Below are 26,435 nucleotides of genomic sequence, written 5' to 3'. Positions count from 1 at the left end.
TAAAATCGAATTCCGAAAGCCCAGCGCATTCCTCACATCGATCTTCCAATTGACAGGATTTACCCCTACAATTGGAACAAACGGTGTGAGGATCTACAGAGGCCTTCGGAAGACGCCTAGAACAGTCCCTAGCGCTACACTGCCTGTACTTAGGGACTTGAGAATGGTCAGACATCTTGAATTCTTGAATTAGCCAAAGGGGGGAATCCAAAATCTAGCAAAGATCATCAACAATTAATCCAAATCTAATCAAAAAGCTTGATAAGCTAATGATAATAGTTCCTGAATAGCGAAAGCTAAAATCTAGATCGAATACATCACCAAATGCGTGAAAACAACTCCAGAAACAACAGCGTATCCAAGTAGGTCTTGCCGGTGGCACGACAGAGGAAAAATTGGTTCTTGTTGACAAGAAGTACCTGAGTACCTACTCGACAGATGGCGCTGTTGTTGTACACCCCCACCTGTATAGCGATCGCTGGCGTATCCCGACCTTAGGTTTTTTCTGTCGGGCAACAGAGTTGACAGCTACATGATCATCGGGTAAGATTAATATTGAAAAAATTGACTTTCTGGTTTTTATAAATGGATATATTATCATTATTTTTATCTGGACCTGTCGAGTGTTCAGTGCTAATTAAGGAAAGAAGTTAGAAATGCAATAACATATTATCCAATAATAAAGCAATGGTGAATATACAGCAGTGATTTCAGCATCCACAAAGGAATGTACTTGAATTTACATACTCTCAGTATATGTGACATGAAATAAATAGGAGAAAAAGAAAAAAAAAAGAAAAAAAATTTATTTTAATAAAAAGAAAAAAATAGTAATCTACTCACCTGATGTTCATATTGTTTCTCTTTCAAAGCCTGGTTTATATTGATGTTAGCCCCACAATGAAAATCTAAGATGAGAGAAAAAATTGAGAATTTGTCATTTATGTACTGGGTCCTACTGTAAGAGTTTTAGAAGATTTGTTGCCTTTTTTTCTGTCAATTTGATTTTGTATTTGAAACTGCATGGCAATAGAGTTGAATGTAATGTATAATTAACACTAGCTTGAAATATTTATCACTTTTTGTCAAAAACTATTTTAAATAACAAATTATTGATGCATTTTGCATGAGCAGTAGTGGTATTGATATGTCTACATTACTTTGTCATTTTTTGCTAACACAAATACTGATAAGAGCAACTACTAATAACTAAACAGAATCACATGACCAAATTTGAGATGACTAATGAATATATCTTGCTGGATTGGTATGCTTCAAATATAGGACATATTGGCATTGAACTGTCTTCCATCAATTATCTTTTTGAGTGCTCAACAAGTCTCAAATGGTGAGAAGACAGAACAAAAAAAAGAATGATGGCTCATGTTGTGGACAAATATCCAGTATGAATTCCTGATCCAGACTATCAATTTGATGAAAATTAGCTCGTGAATAGTGTTCCTTACCTAGATCTTACGGTTTAAATAGATGGACTAACAACTAATACAGTATGTAGTGTTTTTATATGCTAAATCTTACCCAGTATATATACAGGTATAGTCGTATATTTTTCAATCCCGGTTCTTGCATTATTGGATATCTTACCAGCTAATAGTTTGTCGAACATATTAATTGAATATCCTATCAGCTAATAGTTTTACTTCACCAGACCTTGTACTGTAAACATATAGGCTATTAGCTCATAGAGATTTTGATACCAAAATCTTACGTGTTAAACAAATATGCTGCTACCCCCTCATATTATTGATCTTAAGGGTTAAATGTTTTCAAGTGTCGAATACGTGTTTGTTAAATAGATAAGCTATCAACTTATGAGTTTTTTCAGACTGGATCATACAGTTCAAACTATCAGCTCGCAGAGCTGGCATGTACCAGATTAGAAAGGTTATACAGCAATCTCGTCTTTTTTTTTTTTTCCCCCATACCAGCTCTTACATGTTAAATGGGTAAGCTATCAGCTAATAGTTTTTTCCAATTTGAGATTTTGTGGTTTAAATAGATAAGTTTTTAGTTCATCGTGTGTTTATATGCCAAATCTTACCTTATAAATATACAGTACTGTGTAGGCTATTAGCTCAATTGTTTTCATGTTTGATCTTCAGAATTAGATAGACACACTATCAGCTCAAAACATTTTATTTGCTGGCTCTGATAGGTTAAATAGATAGGCTATATGCTCATAACTTTTTTCTATGCCGAAGCTTGTAGGTTGAATTGATAGTCAGTCAAGTAATGGAGTTTTTTAATGCTTGATCTCACAGCTTAAGTAGGTAGGCTGTCAGCTCATGGAAATTTTGTGCTAGATCTCAAGGGTTAAATAACCAGGCTAACTGATCAAATCTTGTAACCAGATCTCATAGGTTAATCTGTCGAGACTTTTTCACTCTATTTTTTTTTCTTTTTTTCCGTTGAATAGTAGACTATCACTTCAAAGAATTTTCTGTCAGATCTTTTAGGTTACATATATTACCTAACACTTAGTGGAGTTTCGTTTATGATGAATTTTATGTATAAGTTGGACAAAGCATCAGCTCATGGAGTTTTATATACTGGGTCTTATAGCTCGTAAAGGCAACCAGCTCTTGGTTTTTTCTGTGCTGGACACTGTTGAGCCGCTACCACCAGACCAAGGGTTAAGATATCTGAGGATCTGTGGGTGGTAAAGGTTGTCTGACCTTACCAGAATCCTGCATTTCAGACCTGGGCTACCGACAGGTTCTTCTTGAATGCTTGGGTGAATCCGACATCCCTGGCTTTGCCATCTGGTGATGTCATGAAATTGGAAAGAAACAGTGTTCTTAGATATCTTTTATTTCTTCCGGTGCTGAGACAGATTCTGGTGCTCTGGCCTGAAACTTCATGTTCTCTTTAGGTAGTATTGTAGTGCTCTCACAGGACAGGGAAGCAAGTCATCCTGGACTCCACAAGTCATGATGGACGACTCAAATCTGGAGCTGGGAACTGGTGAATTCTGGGTCCTAGCAATGAACGCCGGAACGAATGTGAAGGAGACCTTCTTTCATCCTTCAGAATGACTCATATGAAATGCCATGCACTTTGCCTACTTGCTTCACTTAGGCTAAGGCTAGTAAGAAGACAGTCTTAATGGTCAGATCCCTATCTGACAGCCACTCAAGCACTCTTACGGGGCCCACTTGAGACACGGAGTCTAGTGACATCCCATTCCGGGGGTTTGAATTCCTGGGAAAAGCAATATTGCTTGAAGCTTCTCATGAGCATAAACAATTGCTAAGGAAGAGGAAAGGTCTAAGTTCTTAAATCTGAAAACTTGCCTCAAGGTTGAGTGATAGCATTTCACCGCAGAGACTGAAAATAGCTTTGCCTACACTTCCCCACGTAGATGGTTGAAGTGTACCTTCACAGGTATACAGATATCAGTGCAATGCCTGGCATGAAGCCTTTTGTTTGTGGGAGAATCTAGATAGTCGCCAATCATGAAGTGTAACGGATACCACTGAGTTATGGTACCTCTGAAGGTAGGGATAACAGAGGAATATGGGCCATAGGAATAGTTAGTTCTCTTGGTACTTCAATAAGATCCATTATCAGATCGGGATATCTTTCGGTGTGGCCACTTGGAGACCCCAGGATCACCATGAGACCTAATGTCAACAATTTGTTAAGTGATTGCCAAAGCAAGCGGAAGGTCTGAAAGGTGTATGTATGTATCCAGATTGCCTCTTTAAATTTGTATGACAAAATTTTAGGTGTGATTCTCGACAGCAAATTTACTATTGAGAATCACATTAGGTCTGTCTTCTTCAATTGCACAAAAAATTGGCTTATTGAGAGTCTTAAGGTTTTTGGTGATCAATCTATTCTGAAGAAGTGTTTCAATTCTTTCATTCTACCTTATTTTGAGTATTGTTCTCCTGTCTGGTGTTCAGCTGCTGATTCTCATCTTAATTTGTTGGATAGAAACTTATGGTCTATTAAATTTCTTATTCCTGATCTAGATATTAATCTTTGGCACCGTCGTTCAATTAATTCATTATGCATGTTGCATAAGATTTTTCATAACTGACCATCCTTTACATTCAGATCTCCCTGGACAATTCTATCCTGTTCGTAATACTAGGCAGGCAGTTAATTCTAATAGCCAGGCCTTCTCCATCATGAGGCTCAATACTACACAGTATTCTAGAAGTTTTATTCCAGCTGTTACCAAGTTGTGGAATGATCTTCCTAATCGGGTAGTTGAATCAGTAGAACTTCAAAAGTTCAAAGTTGGAGCAAATGTTTTTATGTTGACCAGGCTGACATGAGTCTTTTTATTGTTTATATATGACATATCTGTTTTTGACGTTGTTAATAGTTTATATAGGACATATCTGTTTTGAAGTTTTTTTCTGTTTTAGAATAATTTATTGTTAACTTGTTCTCATCATTTATTTATTTCCTTATTTCCTTTCCTCACTGGGTTATTTTTCACTATTGGAGCCCTTGGGCTTATAGCATCTTGATTTTCCAACTAGGGTTGTAGTTTGGCTAGTAATAATAATAATAATAATAATATTGAAGTGTTTCCTCGGAATGAAGTGTTTCCTCGAATGCTGCTGACAGAACTGAAACTGGCAATGAGGAAAGCCATACATACCCAGATTGTCACAGAGGTGTTGGAAGGCATCCTCGAATGCTGCCGACAGATGTGGAACTGGGGATCAGAATATTGGAAATTTCTTATTCATCTGAGTGGTGAGCGAACAGGTCAATTGATGGTGATCTCCAAAGACTGAAGCCTTTCCACCATGCAAGGATGTAGGGACTACTCCGAGCCTACAACCTTTCCCTGGAGACTGAGCATATCTACTAGAACATTTCTCTTGCCTGAAATGAATTTGATGTCGTCAACTGCCCAGGTGTGCACCTGCTTTGCCAGCTTACATAGAGTCTGTGAAAACGTACCCCCTTGTTTGTTGACATAAGCAATGATAGTAGTGTTGTCACTTATCATTGCTACCGAGTGCCAATCAAACTCTGATGGAAATCTTGTACTGTAATGCTTGCATTCCCAATGGGTTGATATACAGAAGCCTTTCTTTCATATACCATATCCACCAGGCCTAATCATCCCATACTTTTTGTTCCACTATAACCAGATAGCTGCGGACCAGTGCCGCGTTTCAGACACCACTGAAACGATTGCTGGTGGAGACTCCCCTCCTCTGTAGGACAAGCTTCTCTGACAAAAATGTCCCTGGAATATTACGATTGCCTTGCTGATCTCCAAGCTGCAGGCTCATGCCCAGGCAGCCCACCAAAAAAGGTAAGTAATCGTAAGAGGTACAACATTAATTAGGGATATTCAGCAATAATGATGAGATGAATGCAAGCCACCAACTGCAAGAAATGACTAGATCCAAGGGAGTTCACAGCCAAAGTCTAATGGTGGTTCACATAAACCTGTTCCTCTTTGGTTCTCTAAAAGATGTATTTTTTCTTACATTTCTGTCCTCTCTTGCTGAGCACCAGAGAGCAAATGCCCCCCTAAACACGTTGCCATTGTTGAGGCAGGAAGTTCTTGATTGCGCAGGAACAGGTGCTTTTCCTCCAGTTGTGTGCTGATATAATCGTCCGATGGGAACACTTGGTGCTGCCATGTCTATCAGCATAGCCAGGTATTTCATCCTCTTCTTGGCTATGAGACTGGACTTTTCCCAATTGATCCCAATCCCGAGATAATGGCAAAAGGATCAAAGTCTGTCTCGATCCTAGAGTAGCTGCTGCATGGAGGAAAACAGGGTCAGCCAATTGTCAAAATACCTAAAGAGACAAAACTCGTTTGAGCAGGCCCAAGAAGAAACGAGCCCAAAATAGCTTGTGAGTACTTGGGAGCTGTAGACAGTCTGGAGTTCAGAGCTTTAATCTGGTACACTACTTAGCCAGGGACAAAGTATTGGTACTACCAATGGATGGATATATGGAAGTCTGCATCTTTCAGGTGCACAGAAAGCATGAACTTTCCCGATGGCTGACTGTATGGTGCTTGCCATCTACATCTTGGAGTCTGGAGAACAACCTTGTTCAACGGAAAGAAGTCAATGACTGGTCTACAGACCCCAGTTGATGTTTCCATCAGGAAGATTCAACGGTAGAAGCGCCAGACAACCATCTCGACTGATTTCACGTAACTTCTTCACCTCTGGAGGGTAGCTCTGGAACATTAATGATGTGTAAGAGAGGGAAGGGCAAGAATTGGTAAAAGGTAGGTGGTATAGGTCTCAAAGGGCTTTACTACCCAGATCCCTACTCCATGTCACTGCCACTTTTCTCAATGGCTTCACGAGCATCCCCCCCCCCACTTGTGGTAGCTGGAATAGGGTAATGCTAACTTTAATGTTCTCTTCCTACATTTACCACTGATCTTAGCCTGGCCAGGCTGGGGGGAGGTGAAATGGTGGAGCATTGTCCATTCTTTCTTCTAAGTGGAAGAGGCTGAAGGGGCATATCAGGCTCTGGAGGTTGCAGGAGTTTTCTTCAGCCCCCCTCTTAAAGGCATGGTGGTTTAAAGCTCTCTCTCTCTCTCTCTCGTCTTTGAAGGGCCTGGGCCCTTAAAAGATAACTCCACAATGGATAAGGGTGTAATGGCTTGCCTTCCTCCTCTTTTCCATCAATACCTCCACATCCTTCTGGGAGAAAAGGGCAACAGTCTCCAGCACGGGGGGTTTCTCAGGAATAACGCCTCCTCTTGCCCAACCTGCCTGGCGAAGCAGAAAGCGACAGCATCCTCCTCTTCAGGACTCGGCGTGCACACTAGTTTGCTGACTGGTGCCTTTGCACCTGAAGGACAAATTTGATGTAATTCTTCTGCATTTCTTAACTTGTTAAATCCTGGGTGTATGGTGAAGTAGGCAACTGCCTCTGAGCAGTGGTCGATCCAGGAAGTCACCTGGTGGCTGGCTATGGAATTGGCTTCAATAGAAGCAAATTAATGTGCTGAGAAAGAGCTGCCTCCATAAGGTCACTGCAATAACCTATTGAGTACGAAGACCTTGACGAACATGGACTCAGTCTCGGGATTCAACACTTCCATAGGCACTGGACCAGAATAAGGTGCCTTTGTGTCTATAACATTCCAGAACTCTTCGCCTCTCATAAGAGGGGTTTTCAACATTTTCTCAGCAGAATTTTCCTTCCTCTTGGGGTATTCACAAACCAGATCAAGCACAAAACCAGACAATACAAATCAATGATCAGACTCTCTTTGGAGCCCTAAATGGCCTTTAGCTCTTGTGCCCACAGAGGCTGACAAAGCCCTAGGTGCTTTAGCATTTGAAGACCAAGTGTGAGAGCAAGACACTAAGTGGCAAGCAGGTGAATCCCATAAGTGCCTGTAGAAAGAAGAGTGACTGCCAATGGCTCGAGACGTGAGATGGCATATTGGTGCTCGTACAAATGCTTAGAGCAGTCTTGAAAAGTCACTTTTTCAAATTCTCTATTGCATGAACGTGTTGAAAGTATCTGCACGTGCAATGGTAACAATACACCTTTCCACACTAAATCAGTTCTCGATACCGCACTTGCCAGTCTCGCATACATGAGGAGAGATTAGTCTAAATCTCATGAGATTCCAGCTCATTGGTTTACCTGAACTCAGCGGACTTCATTTGGTGCAGGAGTAACATTCGAAGGGTCGGAAGCTGATGGGGAGGTTGAAGACAGAAACATACGCTTTTCCTTCCTCTTAACAGTCTGCAGAGTCGAGTTTTTGGGGCCACAATGATAATACTGTTGCAGGAGGTATCACAGGTTCCTCCCAATCAGCAGGTGAGGCCACATTGATGGTCAACACGTCTTCCAAGGGCTAAGTAGGTGATGAGATTGGGAAGGCTTTAAGACCCTAACTCTAGAGTCAGCCAGGACCTTCAGAAGCTTCTCTGCAGATGGAACATCAGCAGTGCCGAAGGAAAGCCATAACTTCCGTAGGTCCAGGTCCTTTCATACGTCATCATCGGAAAGCACAACTGAAGGCAAACTTACAGGGAAGAAAGGTAGGAGAGTATGGCCTTCACTAAGGAAAGGGGGATACTTCTGCTCTCTCTGGAGTATTGCCTTCACTAAGGAAAGGGGATACTTCTGCTTTCTCTGAAGCAAGCCCCGAGCACAAACCAAAGAGAGTTCCCCCTGCCGATTCCTTCCAGAGAACTCAACCCAAAGGTAATCCAAAGGAGGCACAACAGGTCGAGAAGAGGAAGGAGAGGAAAAGGAGTGAAGAAATTATTTGCCCTTAGCTAGAGCATTGCCACATCTGTAGCCACTTGCCAAACTTCCCCCACTGCTGAGGGGCCCACGACTTACATTCTTCACAAGCGGATGTTCAAAGCACACAATGATGACGGCGTCTCCACTGCAGGTGTACTCATAAACCTGATACTTTCTTGCATGGTTTACTGTGCCACACCCACATGTCTGCACATAGAGGATCCATTACAAACACACAAATATAAAGAAAAATAAAAAAAGTTAAAATCCAGATGAAGCAGCAAGAAGTACATCAGTACAGCTTGCAGTCAAAATCTAAAATGAGAATATAGTATCTACAACCACCTTGTAAAAATGTCAACAGCTGTCCTGAAATCATACTCCCATTAAAGGGAGATGGTTTGTCGTGCAGGAACAAATACTTTACTACTTGGGTGCTGAAAATGTGTTGAAGAGATTAGTGAGTGGAGGAAGAACAAAGATGATGATAATCTTTATACATGGCATCTATTAATACTATAATTATTTCAAATAAGCTTTTACTACTCTTATATTCTGTTTTGAAATATTCTCTTATGAAGTGTAATTAAATGGGAATTTCATAGGTTCCATTAGTTTATTATTACAGATAGTGTGTTATCATTATTGAATTTTTTGTAATTATTACTACTATTAATATATACTGCATTATTGTTACTTATAAAGATATAAAGTTATGTAATGTGGCTGTAAAGTTTAACCTTGCTTCCTTTAGAGAGAGATGTGTTCTGAAACTAATGAATTAACGTGAAAGTATTTTCTAAGTTATATGCTAGTTACCATTTTTACATCTTTTTTTTCCTATATAGTAGAATGTGCCTTGTAAGTAAATAAATAATTTTCTATCTAACTATTTCCAAAGTTATTTAAAGGGAGGGCTAAAATAATAAATTGGTTGTAGTAGTAGTAGTAGTAGTAGTAGTGGTGGTGGTGGTGGTGGTAAGAACATTATGTGGTACCAAAGTAGCTTTAATCATTATGAACCACTTGGTGTTGTGATTTCATGACGTTTTCAGTGGCCACATCGAATGAAGATATAGTATACAGTATCGACAATTTTCATCCACAGGTACCGAGAAACTGCAGAGCGTTTTTCTTCGTTGTGGCAAGAAGAAGGAGAATCCGGGGCTGAGAGAGGTGCTCGATGGTTGGAAAGAATTCATAGATATGGTAGACTCACCCATTTAAGAATGCCAGGGGGACACCTCTCTCTCTCTCAATATTTCGCTTTGGACGTATTCATATTTCTATTGGCAGTCATTTGTACCCCTTGGGGTCTGGCATATTGGTTATGCTGCAAAAGAAGAATGAATCTGAAGGAAAAAGCTGATTAAGCAGACATATTAGGTTTTATCATTATCTATAATTCTACTTTCAATAACATTTAAATATCAATGTCAACTTTCTAGACGATCGATAAAATATATATCTTTGTACAGTATTTTTTTAAAAGTGAATTTCTGTTGTGGTAACTAGTCTAAACTTGCCATGAGGCAGAAATATGCTAAGCTTTTCCAAAAGTTTAGCAAAGTATGAATAAAAAAAGTAGTGCTAAATCCTAGTTTTCCTAGAGGGAGATATTTTTCTTGTTAAATATCTACCACTCAATCCACAGCAGCGTCACTAGAAAAATCACACAGGTGACAATCTGTGTAGGTATTCCATAAAAGGACTACAGTCAGCCCTCTATTCGCAGGGGGTTATGTAACAAAGATATGAGCGGAAAGCGATAATCCAAGACTACTTGCTGCCCAAGGGTGGGTTAATTCCGAACCTACTAACTCACTGCCTATTGCCTATGCTCAGTCAACTAACACACCAAGTTAATGAATGAAAACATTTCAATAAGTGTACAGTACATGTACTACATACACGGTAAGACTACGGTACACATAACATGAGTCATCGCCACACTTATAAGTACAGTACAGCAACAACAAAACACTGCTTCTATCTAACAACACTCTCTGTTACTGTACTGTATGTTATTGTAATATATATACAGTACTATCTCTACAGTACAACTTAACAAGCTAAGGTAACACATGTAGATTATCTCTGTTTTCTGCAGGTCAACTCGCATCATTCAGAATCACCGTATACGTAGCTCATATTTGCATTACTATAGTAAAATACGGTATTTCTTACACAATACTGTACAGTAGTTAATATAACAATAATACTTATTTACAATGAATACACTAACACAATAAAAATTGACAGAAAAAGTATCAGTACAACACCACCAACCGTTTACGTACGAAGTTCTACACTAAGTCTGAAGTATGAGGCAACTGTTGACTGTTTAGCACATGGAGTAGCATATTGTAAGTATCACATTTTATACTATAATCACTATACACATACGAGATATGTACAGGTTTTTTTTTATCACGTGACTTTACACCAAAAGGACTGAAGCGGGAGATGCAAACACGAGGAAAGGTGATGCGAGACTGAGGCAGAGTCAACGAGAGATGGAGTGTGGTGTCCTGTGTAGAGAGGGAAATGGCATGAAGCATGCCAGGTACAAAGGAATGTGGCCGGTTAAAATCATCAGGTCGCGAAACCGCAAACACAATATTTTACTTAATAGGTCATATGGTTCTCTGTATTACAAAAGCCAAGTCTGCAAAGATAGAAACAAAGAAATGATGGGGGCTGACTGTATTTTAATGTGCCACTGTGGGAGTTCCTAACATACAATTGCACTGTAAAAGATAAACAAATATAGAATACACAATTGCACGGTAAAAGATAAACAAATATAGAATACACAATTGCACGGTAAAAGGTAAACAAATATAGAATACACAATTGCACGGTAAAAGATAAACAAATATAGAATACAATTACAACAGTAAATTGTAAAATTTAAGGATCTGACGGAAATATTTATCTAAACATTCATTTTTGTGCATTGTCAATATTAATTCAGCAACTGAAAATCTTTACCCAACGTGCTGAGATGTGAAGGGGGAGGGACAAGGGACATTTTCAGCCACAGTGAACATGGAACTCAGTTCAGGAACTGCTGTTTCTCTCAGCTATTTGATGGAGTACCAAAAAGCAAAAAGACTGAGTCTAAAATATACTTGAAAACCTTGACCTATAACAGGATTCCTATTACAACCCTGTGTTGTTTATCAGTGGAAATACAAGAACAGAAATTGAGCTAGAATTAATGAATGATTCATACTTAAATAATTGAGAATGCACTTGAACTAGAAAAAAAAAAAAAGTTACAAAATCAAATATATCCCAGCAAACTCACGATATATAAAATGGCAGAATAGATCGAGATTGACTATTTTACAGTATAAGGGAATTTTCAAACATGTATTTTTTTTCTTTTACTATTTCGTTGTGTAACTGTGAATGATCTCCTGTATTTAGTGTTATACATTATAACTATGAATACCATTACTTTTGTCATGTCTCAAGGCTGAGATATGACAAATTCGTAGATAATTTATATTTTTCCTAATGATACATACCTTAGCTATTTATTTAGGGGTATTACTTTTGGCATAGCTGAAATGACAAGCCATTAAAATTTAGTGAGGGTTAATTACCCACACCGCTAGTTAGCAGGGGTGGGGAGAGTAGCTTGCTACCGCTCCCACTCACACACCGGTAATTTAGCTCACTTTGCTTGGAGGTAGGACTTCAAGGGGGATAGGGCTCGCGGGCAAGTTTGTATAAATAGCTAAGGTTTGTATCGTTAGGAAACATACAAATTATCTACGAATTTGTCCTTTGTTCCGTAACTGGAATAAAAACCTACGCTATATTTAGGGGTGACTCACCCATTAGGAAGAGTGGACGTCCCTGCCAATCTGGCATTTTGGCTTTACCCGGGGGCTCCTTATCCAAGTATGCTAGTACTCAAAAATAAGGAGTCACTGTCCACGGCCTACGCAAGCTGTGTGTTAAGATATATAGAAGTGTGACCATCCAGGTAAGTTATTCAGTCTTTAGTAGGTAAAACTGTTGTAACTAAGACTTTCCCAACACCACCTCGCTAGGGTATGGGGACGCAACAGTATTAGTTTGATAATAGGTACACAAGGGAGCATGATTTACCTGCAGTGGTTTGAGGTCAGCTTGTGCAGAGAAGCCAGGATGCTGCTTTCCCCAAGGATGAAGAAAAGAATGAGAGCCAGTCAAACCTTTTCATTCATGCAGACTAAAACCGGGTAACAGTGTCCTCAACCTTCTGCTATTTGTCCAATAAGGAGCTTGAGTTATTAAACCAGCTTTTGTGCAGCCCCCACAGGACCGGTGAAAAACGTATAGAGTCTCCTGTGGCTCACATCTTGCAGGTAGTGGGATGTGAATGTAGTTTGTCATTTCCACACCCCAGCCTGAAGAACCTGCGTCACTAAGAAGTTCCTCTTGAATGCCAGGGACGTAGCTACGCCCCTGACATCATGAGCTCTGGGGCGATGTGAAGGAGGAGGGTCTGGATTCAGTGCATGATCTTTGACCAATGCTGAGATTGTGTTGTTGGTGACCCTCCTCTTGGTCCTTCCTGCGCTGACGAAGAATGCAGGCACACGAGGACGGGCTGCGGCTGTTCTCTTAAGGTACAGCCTCAAACTCCTCACTGGGCAGAGTAAGAGACGATCAGGGTCATCTGTTACACAACGAAGACTCGAAATCCGGAAGGAGTCAAATCGCAGATCCGCTACTCCCAGGTTCTGAGTTTTAGCAATAAACTCAGGGACGAAACTGAACGTTACCTCTCCCCATCCCCTTGAATGGGCGATGTCGTATGAGAGACCATGAAGTTCACTGACTCGCTTGGCCAAAGCCAAAGCTACTAAGAATACCGTCTTCCAAGTTAGATGGGGTTGGCCGATATTAAATAGGTCTATGCTACTACTCGACGGTCTCTCGGAAGAGACTGAACGTCTTCCGAACGAGTAGGAGCTTAGGAGGAAGGTCGGGAGACGGAAGAAGATGCCTTGTGTTTTTCCCCCTTCGAAAGAATCTTCGAATGAGAAATATCCCGCTTAGACTTCTTCTTCCGCCGTCGCCCAAACCTTTCCCACTAGGAGGCAAACCACTCCCGACACTCACTACACTTATTGTTGAAATCACACCATTGACCTCTGCAGGCGGTCGGTCTCCACCGCCGACATATAGGTTCCGCAGGGCCGGCCAACGAGTCCAGGCAGGTGCGCATGATTGCAGAAATCAACACACACACACTAACACAAAGAAAAAGCAAAAATTAACAAATTTTTAAGTAATTTGTATTTTTCCTAACATACTTACCTAGAACTACCTTCTTAGGAGTTACTGGTAACGCTACCTAACCGACCAGCTTTTTGTATAGTTTACCCTCTTCCCGTTTTCTACGGGGTCAACCTCAGGCAGTGTGATACGTGCCCTGAGACGACCCGGGGTCGGGCAGCATGCTAGCTCAGGTCGTCGACTCATCAGTAAGTTTCTGGTCGCGGCGTGATCAACATCTCGCCGCACTCTCTCTTACCTGTGCGACCCTTTGTGCTTACCGCGTGTTACCAACGTGTTTCCCTTTCACTTTCCCTTTGCATCCTTGTGTCTCTGGGTGTATTAGCGTTGCGTTATGGATCAACCTGAGATTGATCCCCACTCCTTGTGCTCCACGTGTAGGGGGAAAGTGTGTTCCCCTGCCTCTACGTGTCCTAACTGGAGTGAGATCCAGTGGATGCTCTTCGGGACTAAGAAGAAGGCGGCGGCTAAGAAGTCGTCTAAGGAATCCAGTGTCTCGTTGCCTGTATTTTCCCCAGAAGTCTCGGCAGACCGTAGCTCCCGTCCTTCTTCCCCTACCCAGAGTAGGGGACGAGGTAAGTCCGTTGCGGGGAAGAGGCCCATTGCCCTTCCCCAAGAGTCTGATATTCCTGTGGGGGAAGTGTCTAGTGTGATTGCAGAAGTCAACACACACACACTAACACAAAGAAAGAGCAAAAAACAGAGAATTAATGGCAGTCCAATAACGGCGAAGGACGAGGAACGGCAATGTCCGTACACCATCCGAGCTAAAAGCAAATTGAGCTAAATCACCGTTGTGTGAGTGGTACCGGTAGCAAGCTACCCCCCTAACCCCGTTAACTAGCGGTGTGGGTAGCTAACCCTCGCTAAATTTTAATGGGTCGTCATTTCAGCTACGCCAAAATAAATAGCGTAGGTTTGTATTCCAGTTACGGAACAAACGTAAGTTTATTCTAGTTACAGGAAATAAGCAATAAGGAGCCTAGGAGCATCAAGTGTGTAACAATTTAGTTTTTTTGCTATTAGTTGTGAATTGTAAGGTCTGAAGATAAAGTTGATAAGATATTCTAAGAAAGAATTACATTAATATTCAACATCTTATATCTTATAAGCATGAGCCCAGATTCCTATGCTATACTGTATTATGAAAGTGAAATTACTAGGATACCTCTTTTAAAGTTGTTAATTTTGCTGATAAATCACTCATTAAAAAAGAATATCAATTATATGGAATTACACTATAAGATATGCATGTTGGCTAAAGAGTATTGTGTAACCTACTGTATACTATCAGATCTTTGTTACCTACCAATTGCAGTACAGCACTATATGCTAATATTGGAAGGCAGACCCACAGGCTTATGTTACTAATCAGGCTTCCGTAGATCATTGATTGACAGATCCATGCTTCATTACTTACCAGACTTCTTCATTACCCATCGGAAGGCCAAAAAGCAGACTTTGCCCTGGTAAAGTGCCTTTGGCACTGAATTCAATTAGTATTTACATAACATCTACATAATTCAAAATGTTTATACATATCTAAATACTGATTTGACAGCCTATAAGACGCATCCTCATTTCAGGTCAGATTCAGGAAAACAGTTTTTAGTGTATTTAAGGATATATTGTTGAAAATAGTCTAGCTGTACATTGCACAAGCAGAAACCTTTCTTATATTTCCGTGCATAAGACGACCTTTAGTGCACAGGCTAGCTTTTGTTGTATACTTAAAATTCCAAAATAAATAAAGACCATTTTATATAATGCTTTTGCTAAACACGCAACATAAAACGGAAAGTACTGCTATACTTTTTTTTTTCATCACCGATCATAATGAACAAACGAATGCATTTACACACGTGTATAAGTTAGCTATTCCAGCAACAGATATCTTACCAAGTATTGGTTATGAAATAATAATGTTATTAAATTTGTTTTACTTACTTTATCCGATTCTATATCAAGTTTTCCCTAATAGACCCTGCCTAGAACAGGAAAAAGTTTGTTCAAAATGAACAAACAAACGCATTTAAACATTCAAGCGATAACTAAAAATACTAAGCACTTTTAGTAAAGATGTTATTACAAATATTTTACTTGCCATGTCCCTAAAGATTTCTACATGTCGCATAACAGAAAAGCCATTTTGCTTGTGTTTAGTCAACAATAACAAAGTACCGCTAATGATAGTATGATGTGACAGAGATGGTGGTGCTTGATTTGAGAAAGAGTGAGGATAATTCAAATCATTGTAGATTTTTAATGAAAAATAAATATGCTATTCTAAATTTCATTACTACCGTTATTAACGATACCATTAAATTATCGAAGGCTATGGAAAAAGAAAGTTAAAAGATTGCTGACCGCAACCATGACTCGATGTTTACATTTTGTCAGCTGATGTTTATAAACGAAAGTCACAGCATGTCAGTTTAAATTGCTTTCATTTTAATGGATTCATTTTTAAAGCCAGTAATAATACAATAATACTAGCAATAAAAATAAAATAGGATGCATGGAGTTTAGTGCAAGTAAAAGTACCTAGCATAAGCTGGGTTAAATTGACCTAAGCCTACAGTAGGTCTCAAACTTTACCTACGATGTATAATACGAGGGGTGATTTTTTAAGCCAAAATTTTGTGAAAAAAAGTGCGTCCTATACGCCGTCAAATACGGTACTTAATACAACCCTATAGGATATATTTAAAATGCAATTTCTAATTATTATCATATAACAAGAGGCCACTGATCAGAAATCATAATAGATGGTCAAATGAATTTACCTTTTTGCCCATGTTGGTATCCATCATCGTTCCTGCATTTACTGTTTTCTTAATATCCCTCCATACATTTTTAAGATGATTGTGTAGGGGTGGGGAAGGAGAGCTCAGAGAAGGTCTTAAAATACAATAATACCACGGCAGAGATCCGTTCCTAAGCTGTGGTGTAACTAAAGTTTTGACATAAGTCAGAACACACCTAAATACTGTACTATACGTAACAACATAAGACACTCAACTCTACTAATGCAAAAAAGTCATGATTTAACATGTAAACATAAATAGGACTAAAAAGAAATGGACATATACTATATGATGATACAATGAAACTAAAAAATAATAATACAACACCTAACCTTTGCACACTGGAAGGGGCTTTGCAACGGGTGAAAAAAGAAGTTTAATGGGAGGAGGAAGCTGGAGATACTAGGGCAGGAAAGTTGGGGAAACTTTCAGAAGTTGTGGAAGATACTGGGACAGGCGAGTCAGAAATGAATGAATGAGCTGAAGGAGGTAAAAGTCACTGGGGTGGAAGGTATAAGATCTGTTGCAGGACTTTCTTCCTACTTGAAGTAGCTTTTCAGTCTATTCTAGAAATTTACACTCCATGATCTGCTTGTAATGCACCAACAAATCCTTGTCCCTTCAGTACATTTTATTGTACCTCTCCCTATCTGGATCCTCAGTGTCAAACTTTGCTGTATCAGTGCAAAACCTTCTGACATGTTCTTGGTTGTAAATCTCTTGGCTCTGGGGTTGGTATGTCGTCTTCCTCCTCCTCAATTACCTTCACAAGTTGAATGAGCTCCTCAGCAGATAACGCTTCACCACGAGATGATAGTAGCTTTGTGATAGAGTCAATTGTCTCTTCAAAGCCATGGAAACAATTTACAAAGGACAGTTTGTTCCCTACACCAATAAGTTTGTCTACTTCACTTCAGCCCATGCATTCACAATGTTCTGCACTTTTACTGTAGAACTTACAAAAGCCCTTCACAGTCAGATCTTAGTTGTCCTCAGTTGCTTTTAAGCACATAGTCAATGTCCTCTGACGGTAGCAGGCCTTGAAAGAGGGCAGTAATATTGGCTGGAAGGTAAAGCACCTTAATATCTGGATCAAAGTTATTCCAAGTGACCAGGGGCCTTATCCTGCACTAAAAAGGCTTTAAAGAGGGCAAACTTTTGGAAGCTTATTAGCTTCCTTTCTAGCAGAAAAACATTGGTGAATCAGTTTTCAAACACCTGAAGAGGTCACCTAAGCCTTCTTGTTGGATTTCCAGGTGACAGACAGTTTACCCTTTCAAATGCCCCGGTTGCCTTTGGATTCTCAACCTGATACATCAGCAAGGGCTTCAGCTTTTAGTCACCAGCAGCATTACCCCCAAGAGGCAAAGACAGTCTCTCCTTGCCAGATGTAAGTACAATTTAGCATATGCTTACAAACTAAACCATTCTTACACACATTAAAACTTGTTCAGCAAGGTAACATCCCCTCCTTCATTATCTCAGCGAACGCATTTGGATACCCACCAACTGCTTTCTCATCACCACTAGCAACTTTACCTTGAACTTTAATGATATTATAACTGAATGACTCAACTCCTACTCTCCACAAACTCTTCACTTCCACTCCCTTTCTCCTTTTATTTTTTCAATGTTTTAAACAATCCTTTTACTTTCATCTGAATTACCATAAGGTTCACTTGAGATTTCCAGCCAAAGAACTATCAACATCTCCATCTCAATAAGGAAACCACTACAGCACTTCGTAATTACTTTACATTTCATAGGAGCAGATCCCTTCTTTAAACTTGATAATCATTGTGACAGTCAGATGGTAAAGTTTGTCGGTGTTTCTCCCTTTTCTGCATATCTCACTATCTCTAACTTTATTTCCATGGTGATGGCTTTCCTTTTCTTTGATGCACTACCATCATCCCCTGCCCTACGCTTGGGAGCCATGATGAAGAGTAAAAAGTAAATAAGAAAAGTTACCAGAAAAGCAAACAATATACCAATTCAAATCAGAGTATGCACAAGCAAAGACAACAACCATCCAAATTGGTGTGGCAACGGCAACTGAAGTATCTCCATTAACTGATTTCCTCGCTCAGCAGTGGGTTGCTCCATTTTCTTCAGCCACCAAAATAAGATATTGGTCCATCGCACTTACGCAAACTAGTCCAGCCATATATAGCAATGATGGAAGTATCAGAAGTGGTCAAATGACATTTTCTTCATAGTTTATGGGAGATACATCATATCCACAAAATGTTGTAATCCAAGGACCTACTGTATAATCATAGTACTGAACATCAAATTACTCGATTCATCACCAATTACTCGATTCATCACCATCTTTTCTGTCTTCTCTTGTCATTATCATTGTTTATTTTATTTTATTTTTTTTTTTTTGCATTCCTATATCTTATATCCATTACTAAGTTAATCTAATGATCAAAGATGCTATTAAGAATACATAAAATATAGAACAAGAGAAAACTTTGTAAGCAGGTGAAAAATATGTCTTTATATACAGTATCATAAAGCTTCATTTACACAAAATTAACAAATACATATTTGGTTACACATATAAAAATGGGGAAAGCTAGCATTATGAAACAAAGAGGACCACAACTTAGGATGTGAAAGGGTCTTAAGCCCTTTATTGAGCCCACCTTTGTCAACCCTACACACTCATAACTTACATAAATAAATAGAGAAGGTGGTGATGTATTAGCAAAAACAAAGATGGACATAAGATGGGCTAAAAAAGAAAAAGAAAAAAAGTCTACCCTCCATCATCATTGCTACTTTACAGGCCAATATATTACCTTCCAAATAACTGCTATACTATACAGTACCTGAAAAATTAATTTTTGACTGCCATAATTCCACATCATATACCCTTCATATAAAGATCATAAAGTACCTTTACGAAATCAGCATTATAGTTTATTTGTCAGTACTGAAACAAGAAATTCAACGGCCTAAAATATCTTGAAAGTACATACATATACCAACGCACTTCCCCCAATTTTGGGGGTAGCCGACATCAAGCAAATGAAAAAAAAAGGGGGACCTTTCCTCTCTATGTTCCTCCCAGCCTGACAAGGGACTCAACCGAGTTCGGCTGGTACTGCTAGGGTGCCACATCCCACCCTCTCCTGTTATCCACCACAGATGAAGCTTCATAACGCTTAATCACCTACTGCTGCTACCTCCACTGTCATCCAAGGCGACCGGAGGAAGCAGCAGGGCCTTACCGAAACTGCATCACAATCGCTCGCCATTCATTCCTATTTCTAGCATGCTCTCTTGCCTCTCTCACATCTATCCTCATATCACCCAGAGCTTTCTTCACTCCATCCATCCCCCCAAACCTTGGCCTTCCTAATGTACTTTTCCCATCAACTCTTGCATTCATCATCTTCTTTAGCAGACAGCCATTTTCCATTCTCTCAACATGGCCAAGCCACCTCAACGCATTCATATTCACTCTAGCTGCTAACTCATCTCTTACACCCGTTCTCACCCTCACTACTTCGTTCCTAACCCTATCTACTCGAGATATACCAGCCAAACTCCTTAGACACTTCATCTCAAACACATTCAATTTCTGTCTCTCCGTCACTTTCTTTCTCCACAACTCCGATCCATACATCACAGTTGGTACAATCACTTTTTCTCACAGAACTCTTTACAGTCATGTCCAACCCTCTATTCTTTAACACTCCCTTCACTGGCCCCAACACTTTGCATCCTTCATTCACTCTCTGACGTACATCTGCTTCCACTCCACCATTTGTTGCAACAATATTTCTGGAATCACATTAACATACATTATATAATTTGCAATTGATTTCTGGCATTAACATCAAAAGAAACTTTAACTAAGTACATAACATTCTTAATTTAATTTACATAACTTGTGGATAAAGAAAACAAAAGTGACATTTTGCATTTATGTAAAAGCATACAAATTTATAAAAGATATATCTATTATCCTAAGAACAGATCTTTCAGCAATAAAAACTCAACTTTTGCCCTGAGATCCAATCTTTTTAACATACATAAGTCACAGAACTCTAATTTGAACCAATACATTTACGACAACATGACCCACATGCAATCAAACAATAATACCTCCTTTCAACATTTAAAAAGCAAACCTTTATCAACACTTGCTAAAAATACGATTCAAGATTTACCAACTGTATAAAAATATATTCTAACAAAATTAATTCTAATTTTCATCTAAACATTATATAATTCAAAAATTATCTAACATTTGCAACAAGGAAAGGGCAAATAAATGTGTACTAATTTTCACTATTAATATTCAACACATCACTATTATCAACAAGCTAATGTAAAAATTAAGCTATTATTGATACACCAATTTTTTTTTTGAAGTGAACTACTCTTTTATTGCACAAGTTCAACAATCCCTTTTTATTACACTACGGCACACATTTAAATTGGCCTTTTCTCTGGTCATTACTTTCATGACATTGTAAAAGTTAAATGACCATATATTGTCACATGAAGTTACTGTACTTTAATAAACTTCACAAAAACAAAATTTGACAATACTACTGCAGCACTAACTTTAAACACTACGGCCAAGAAATCGGCTAAAACAAGCTAAAGATATTTTCTTCTAAAAGGAAATCCATGCTATACAATTGCATCTATTACTAGGTGTTAGTATATTCTAAAAACTAAAAATAGAAAATGTCAGTTCTCTTTAATCTCTTAAAAATATGAAATGGCAGTTTCAGCCAAATTACCAACCATGTAAAATTACATACAGCAGGTTAACTACAAATACACTATAGCTCCGCAAACATGAACATTACTGATAAATGTGGGTTTTATATTTCCGAGGCATAACATCTTCCCTCATTTAAAATTTTTTCAACAAAATTGCTAGACTGCACATACTTTTATATATCAAATATTTTAGCTGAAATTTATATACGAACATTTGGAAGTTCCTTCCAACTTCAGTACACTAAATAGAGCTGATTGAAGGCCCCAAACAATTTGCAGTATCATAAATTTAATGTACAGTATAAGATATGATAAAAATACCCACCAAAGAGAAGCTAGCTGCATATAATAATTGCACTCTTAACAAAGGGCCATTACCATTTTCATATACTGTACTGTGTAGGGGCTTATGTTTACAGTATACCTCACATGATACACTGTACTCTTATCGTTCTTTACTGCCATTTTTAGCAAAATTTGTATTTCCTGAATTCTTTCACTTTTCAACTATTTCTTTTGTCTTTGGATTTTACCAATTTTGATGTCATCTTTTTTAATTTGCTTTGCTTCAATTTTACCCCTAATTCACGACCAAATCCTTAGGACAAGCCTTTGGGGAGACTGACATTTATGGTTGGTTAAACAATTTTTTAATTTAAGGTATCAATATGTTACCTACGAGTATCATTTTCTGGAGATCAACTAAATCCTTTCTTTAAATATGGTAATCATATACAGTATAATCATGACGATTTGACCTCTAGGCAGAGAAAGCAAAACCTGTTAATACAATCCACCGTCTTTAAGCACCTTGAGAAAACCTTCAAATGTCTCTACTTCAAAATCTCTTCCCTAATCCTGCTCTTGGAGCTGGATGACAATGAGCTCAGGAATAAGGTTGATGATCCCGAGACCTTAGAAACTGATTAACGTAAGCTGTCAGACTTGATAATGCAGAAACCCTGGATCTAGCATAAATTTCTTAATGCTTGGGATGCTGCTCCTTTTCCTTTCATTAATTGTGTGTGTTGTTATGAAATAATATAATTAATAAATTACAATCAATCCAATACAGTAGTGTTTACAATGCAAATGATGCATACTGGTACTCCAGTGTTATTCTAGTATGAGGGAGGATGAATGTGTATTAGAATTCAACAGTATCCATCCAATATTTTTCTATTCTTTTTACAACTTTAACAATTAATTTCCATTTACCTATAGTATAATTACTCTTTTAATAATTTAGTTAATAAAATAGTTTAGGCAGAGGGAAAACATCACCAATAACTCCATTATACTGTTACTTATATATGGTACGATTAATTGCCTAAGTCAGTTTTTGAGGGGCACAACACAAAGGCATAGCGAGCGCTGCCTGAATAATACTGTCTTATCAAACTTAGGGATTTTATAATTTTTGAAATGGTTTTAAATCAGTTAAAGAAACAAATCTCCTTTTATCTTTTAAAATGTCCCAAAACATTCTGAGTATTTACCAAAGTGATTTAGATGAAGTTTAAGCTTGCTAATAACATCTCAGTTAATAATTTTCTGTTAATGAAAGGAAAAATCTTGATAAATTATCTCGTTAATAACTGATATCTATTTCAAAATATTAGGTTCTTGATTAACAATTCGTAAAATAGAAAAGCGACACGTCAAATTAGAAAATTACATATGCCTCTATACAACTAATTGTTTGACTTCATCATAATAACATACCCATTCTACAGTAACTATATTTACATGTGTTCCAAAACACTACAAGATGTTTAATTAACATTCTGCCATCTAAATTGTAATAAAATCCTCGCTAGTGAAAATCAACGCAATACCATTGGGTCATGATCATGACTGATGAAATAACTTTTTTCATGTTGTAGCAATGAATCTTCATCAATGAAATTAAGAGATTCAAGAGTAAAAGACATTTATACTACTGTAAAAATCTAACTCCAATTAAGCATGCAGACATAGATATTATAAGGATTGTGAAAAATAATCAATAGAGGAATACTGTCAATACCTTGAATATTTTCAGATAAACTTTTGAGTACCCATACAGTAATGTGGAAAGTATAATTTGAGAAGTAACTAATTTAGCCAAATCAAAAATAGATGAAGAATATAAACAGCAAAATAATTCACTGTCTCCCTTATATCTACATCTAAAACATTCTTGTAAAACTAAATGCAACTGACAGATGTAAATGTGATGTTATAGTACAGTGCTACTACAATTCTAAGCAAAATTGCCACCGTGTAACAAGATTCTATTCCTTAAATTCTTCTCGGGATATGATCATCAGGCAGGTACACCTTGCTGAATTCCTGACATGCTACTAAAGCTGAAAGTGTTCCGACTAAAGTCCATGACATTCGGCAATTCATGCGTTATGATATGGAAACACACAATGCCTATGGTAATGTTAAGGTATTATGCTGTGAGATTCTGTCAAGAGTCTTTGCAGTGAAGAAAAATATGTGATCTACAGTGACAAAATCCTTAATCAAGCTCTACGTCTGTAAGCATTTAGAGCCTTAATTCAAAATTGCAACATAAGAAAACATGCTTACAAACCATGCTAATAAACAAAGAATATATAAATAAAACAGTTTCCTTCAAATATACTCTTTTTCTAGAAGTTCTGTAAAGGATCTTAAATAACATTCATGAAGAAGCTTGAAAAATACTGTAAAACCTAGTCAAAATAAGAATAAAAAGTAGCTACATTAAGATGTTTACTTCATAAAACCAGCAAATTTTAAATGGTCGTTACTTCTGTGATTATTATTTCAATCTATAACTACATAACAGTCATCAAAATAAAGCTTTGTTTAGATATTGCACTAAAAAAGTTTCATTACACCATTCATCCTTTGATCCAATCAATAAAGCAAAGCAAATACTGTACCAGAATTTAGCCTGACCATAAAAATATATACTTAAAAATATTAGCATTTGCATCAGCGAAAAAATACTTAAACTTCATAATATCCACACAAGGGTATCTTGAAAAATTAACATTCTCAAATGTTTTCTTGAAATCAGTTACGAATAATGAAATTGAAATAAGATGAACCTCATACAACGTATGCGTAACAACAGAGAGCAAAAGGATAGTTACAATACAGAATCTCACCAAAGTACCAGTAAAGGTACAAGACAGAATATCGCTACCAATACGAGTTTCAATGATGGCACAGGAGCCATAGTACACAAACATATCAAAATTATATTTAATTATTCTACTCAACTCTTACCTCACTGCCTACAATCTTTTGCAGAACTGCCACTGTTGGTGAATGACAAAATATTTCAAGGTCAAACATTAAGCTTACCCATATCTTTCTCAAGGTCGAAATTGAAATAGAAATCAACACAGGAAAAAAATACCTTTCGAGTAACCTATTCAAAATAATGTATGATTGAAAAACATCCTTATCCTATTACATAATATCCCGAGAATTAAGTCACATTCCCCTAGATTAATTATAAATGTTATGACCTCTGAAAACTTTAATAAAATAAAAGTTCAAACACAATAACAGGGTCAACGTACTATATACATGATTATGGAAATGGACAATGAATATTTTGTCATCCAAGTGAACCAGCATTGCTAAAGAATTACAGTTATTCCAAAAATATCTCCTCCTGAACAACTACATTACTCAGTCTTGACTTATAACACAATACAGTACATCATTACTCAGTCACTAAGAGACAGCATATTGTCTTTATCAATATGTAACCAAAAATTGCTACTACACATTAACAATAATTTTACCCCCTTGTCTTTTAGATACTGGCTATGATAGACTAACAGAGGCTGAAAAGCCAAAGGTAATAGATTTCGATACGAATCAAGCACTACGCACTGAAGGCTACACTAATATCACAAGTTTTGTTAAATCAAAAAGACATAAGTTGAGATGCTAAAGTACCTTTGTTATCTGCAATATCTTGGGCTCCAAGCTGTACAAGTTTTCTTACACATGTTGCCTTATGACCGCCACATGCTAGCCACAAAGCTGAAATGAAAACAATCCATGAAAAAAAAAAAAATACAGTATAAAGAAATACATTTCCGACACTAAAATAAACTTGTTATAAAAGTATAGTATTACACCAAGCTCAGAATTAATTGCAGTTGTCTTACAATAAGAGGATGATTCACTGGTTTAATATACAGTACCATTACACAATACATTGAACCCAGACTGTATAACAGGGATCCTGAAAGGAAATGAGATCAATAACCCAAATAGAAAAAGAAAAAAAGTGCAGATTCAATGAAAACTGAAACATTAAGAATTTTCAGAGTTGGTGAAATAATTTTTTTTCACACTAAAATTAGCATTTTTCCATAAAATTTTCGCTTTCCATGACTAAACATGAAATAACTCTTGGATCAAATTTTTATCTATGCCTTTTCCATAATTTTCTGGGCCTTCCCACGCAACATTTAATGCTTTTCTGACTAATTACTCCTCTACCCTTCTCATTACATGTTCAAATCATTTTAAGCTTTGAAATATAACAAATCTTTAAGGTAATTTGTAGCTATACAAACTAGTCTCTCTTACATAAGATGTTTTCAGCACTGGAACCTCCCCTCAGCTCATGGAGGTGACACAAGGGGGATCTTCAAGGTCAAGGCAGGCTCTCATACCAACTTGAGATACACTCATATTCACTAAGGCACACCGTAAAAGGAAAAGCTCAAAGCGTAGCGTGGACAGTGATCGTAGAGAGACTTCCAACTAGCACGATGACCAGGAGTAAAGTGAAGCAAGTTCCACTGACTCAGCCAATCCTACCTAGCATGAGTGGGATAGCTGACAACCATACAAGGTTACCAGAATTCCAAAATTTCTGACGAAGGTTTGAATTTATATAGGAACAACCTTCAATTTGGGCAGTGCATCAAGGTCAGGTACAAGCTATCTACCATATTACAGTGCTCATTCTAAGAACAGGGTTTCTTTTTTATTTTACTGCATTAAACAGAGGAAAGTTCTCACCTATCATATACAAGAAACTACTTCTCTCCCCAGGTTGAGTTTAATCCTTATGTACTTATTTCTCAACTGTGTCTTTGAAATGTTTAACTGTCAGCAATAACATGTTCAAATATGTTTGTACCACCAGGATTTATATTCCTATAGATACTGTTCAGAATTATAGAAATTCACCAAGTCAATGACTAGCTTTTGAAATGTGAAATAAAAATTTGTTAGAAAACAAGACTAATACTAGAAAATTCATCCTTCTTGCACTGACAAAGCTAGCTATAAATTCAAGCAAAAAGGTTATATATAAAA

General features: G+C 37.8%; 2 protein-coding genes across 4 annotated transcripts in view; one reads left to right on the top strand and one right to left on the bottom strand.

Moving 5' to 3' along the window:
• The window catches only part of LOC137640245 (UDP-glucuronosyltransferase 1A8-like), a 107,615-nt gene extending 97,514 nt beyond the window's left edge, over positions 1–10,101 (top strand). For both annotated transcript variants that reach the window (XM_068372819.1, XM_068372818.1), the window contains exon 8: positions 9,353–10,101. In XM_068372819.1, the coding sequence (XP_068228920.1) occupies positions 9,353–9,617 (265 nt within the window). In that variant the 3' untranslated portion in view covers positions 9,618–10,101. The remainder of the gene's footprint in view (positions 1–9,352) is intronic.
• Positions 9,457–26,435, bottom strand: part of LOC137640246 (ankyrin repeat domain-containing protein 16-like) — a 58,120-nt gene continuing 41,141 nt past the window's right edge. The window contains exons 7-8 of one of the 2 annotated variants that reach the window (XM_068372821.1): positions 25,056–25,142; positions 9,457–9,577 (exon numbers count right to left, since the gene is read on the bottom strand). In XM_068372821.1, the coding sequence (XP_068228922.1) occupies positions 9,573–9,577; positions 25,056–25,142 (92 nt within the window). In that variant the 3' untranslated portion in view covers positions 9,457–9,572. Of the gene's footprint in view, positions 9,578–20,286; positions 25,143–26,435 lie in introns of those variants that run through there. The other variant, XM_068372820.1, reaches the window with a different exon arrangement.

This window comes from Palaemon carinicauda, chromosome 4, assembly GCF_036898095.1.
Source record: "Palaemon carinicauda isolate YSFRI2023 chromosome 4, ASM3689809v2, whole genome shotgun sequence".
In the NCBI taxonomy this organism is placed as follows: domain Eukaryota; kingdom Metazoa; phylum Arthropoda; class Malacostraca; order Decapoda; family Palaemonidae; genus Palaemon; species Palaemon carinicauda.
Note: the sequence above shows the minus strand (reverse complement) of the source record. Positions and strands in the feature narration are given on the sequence as shown.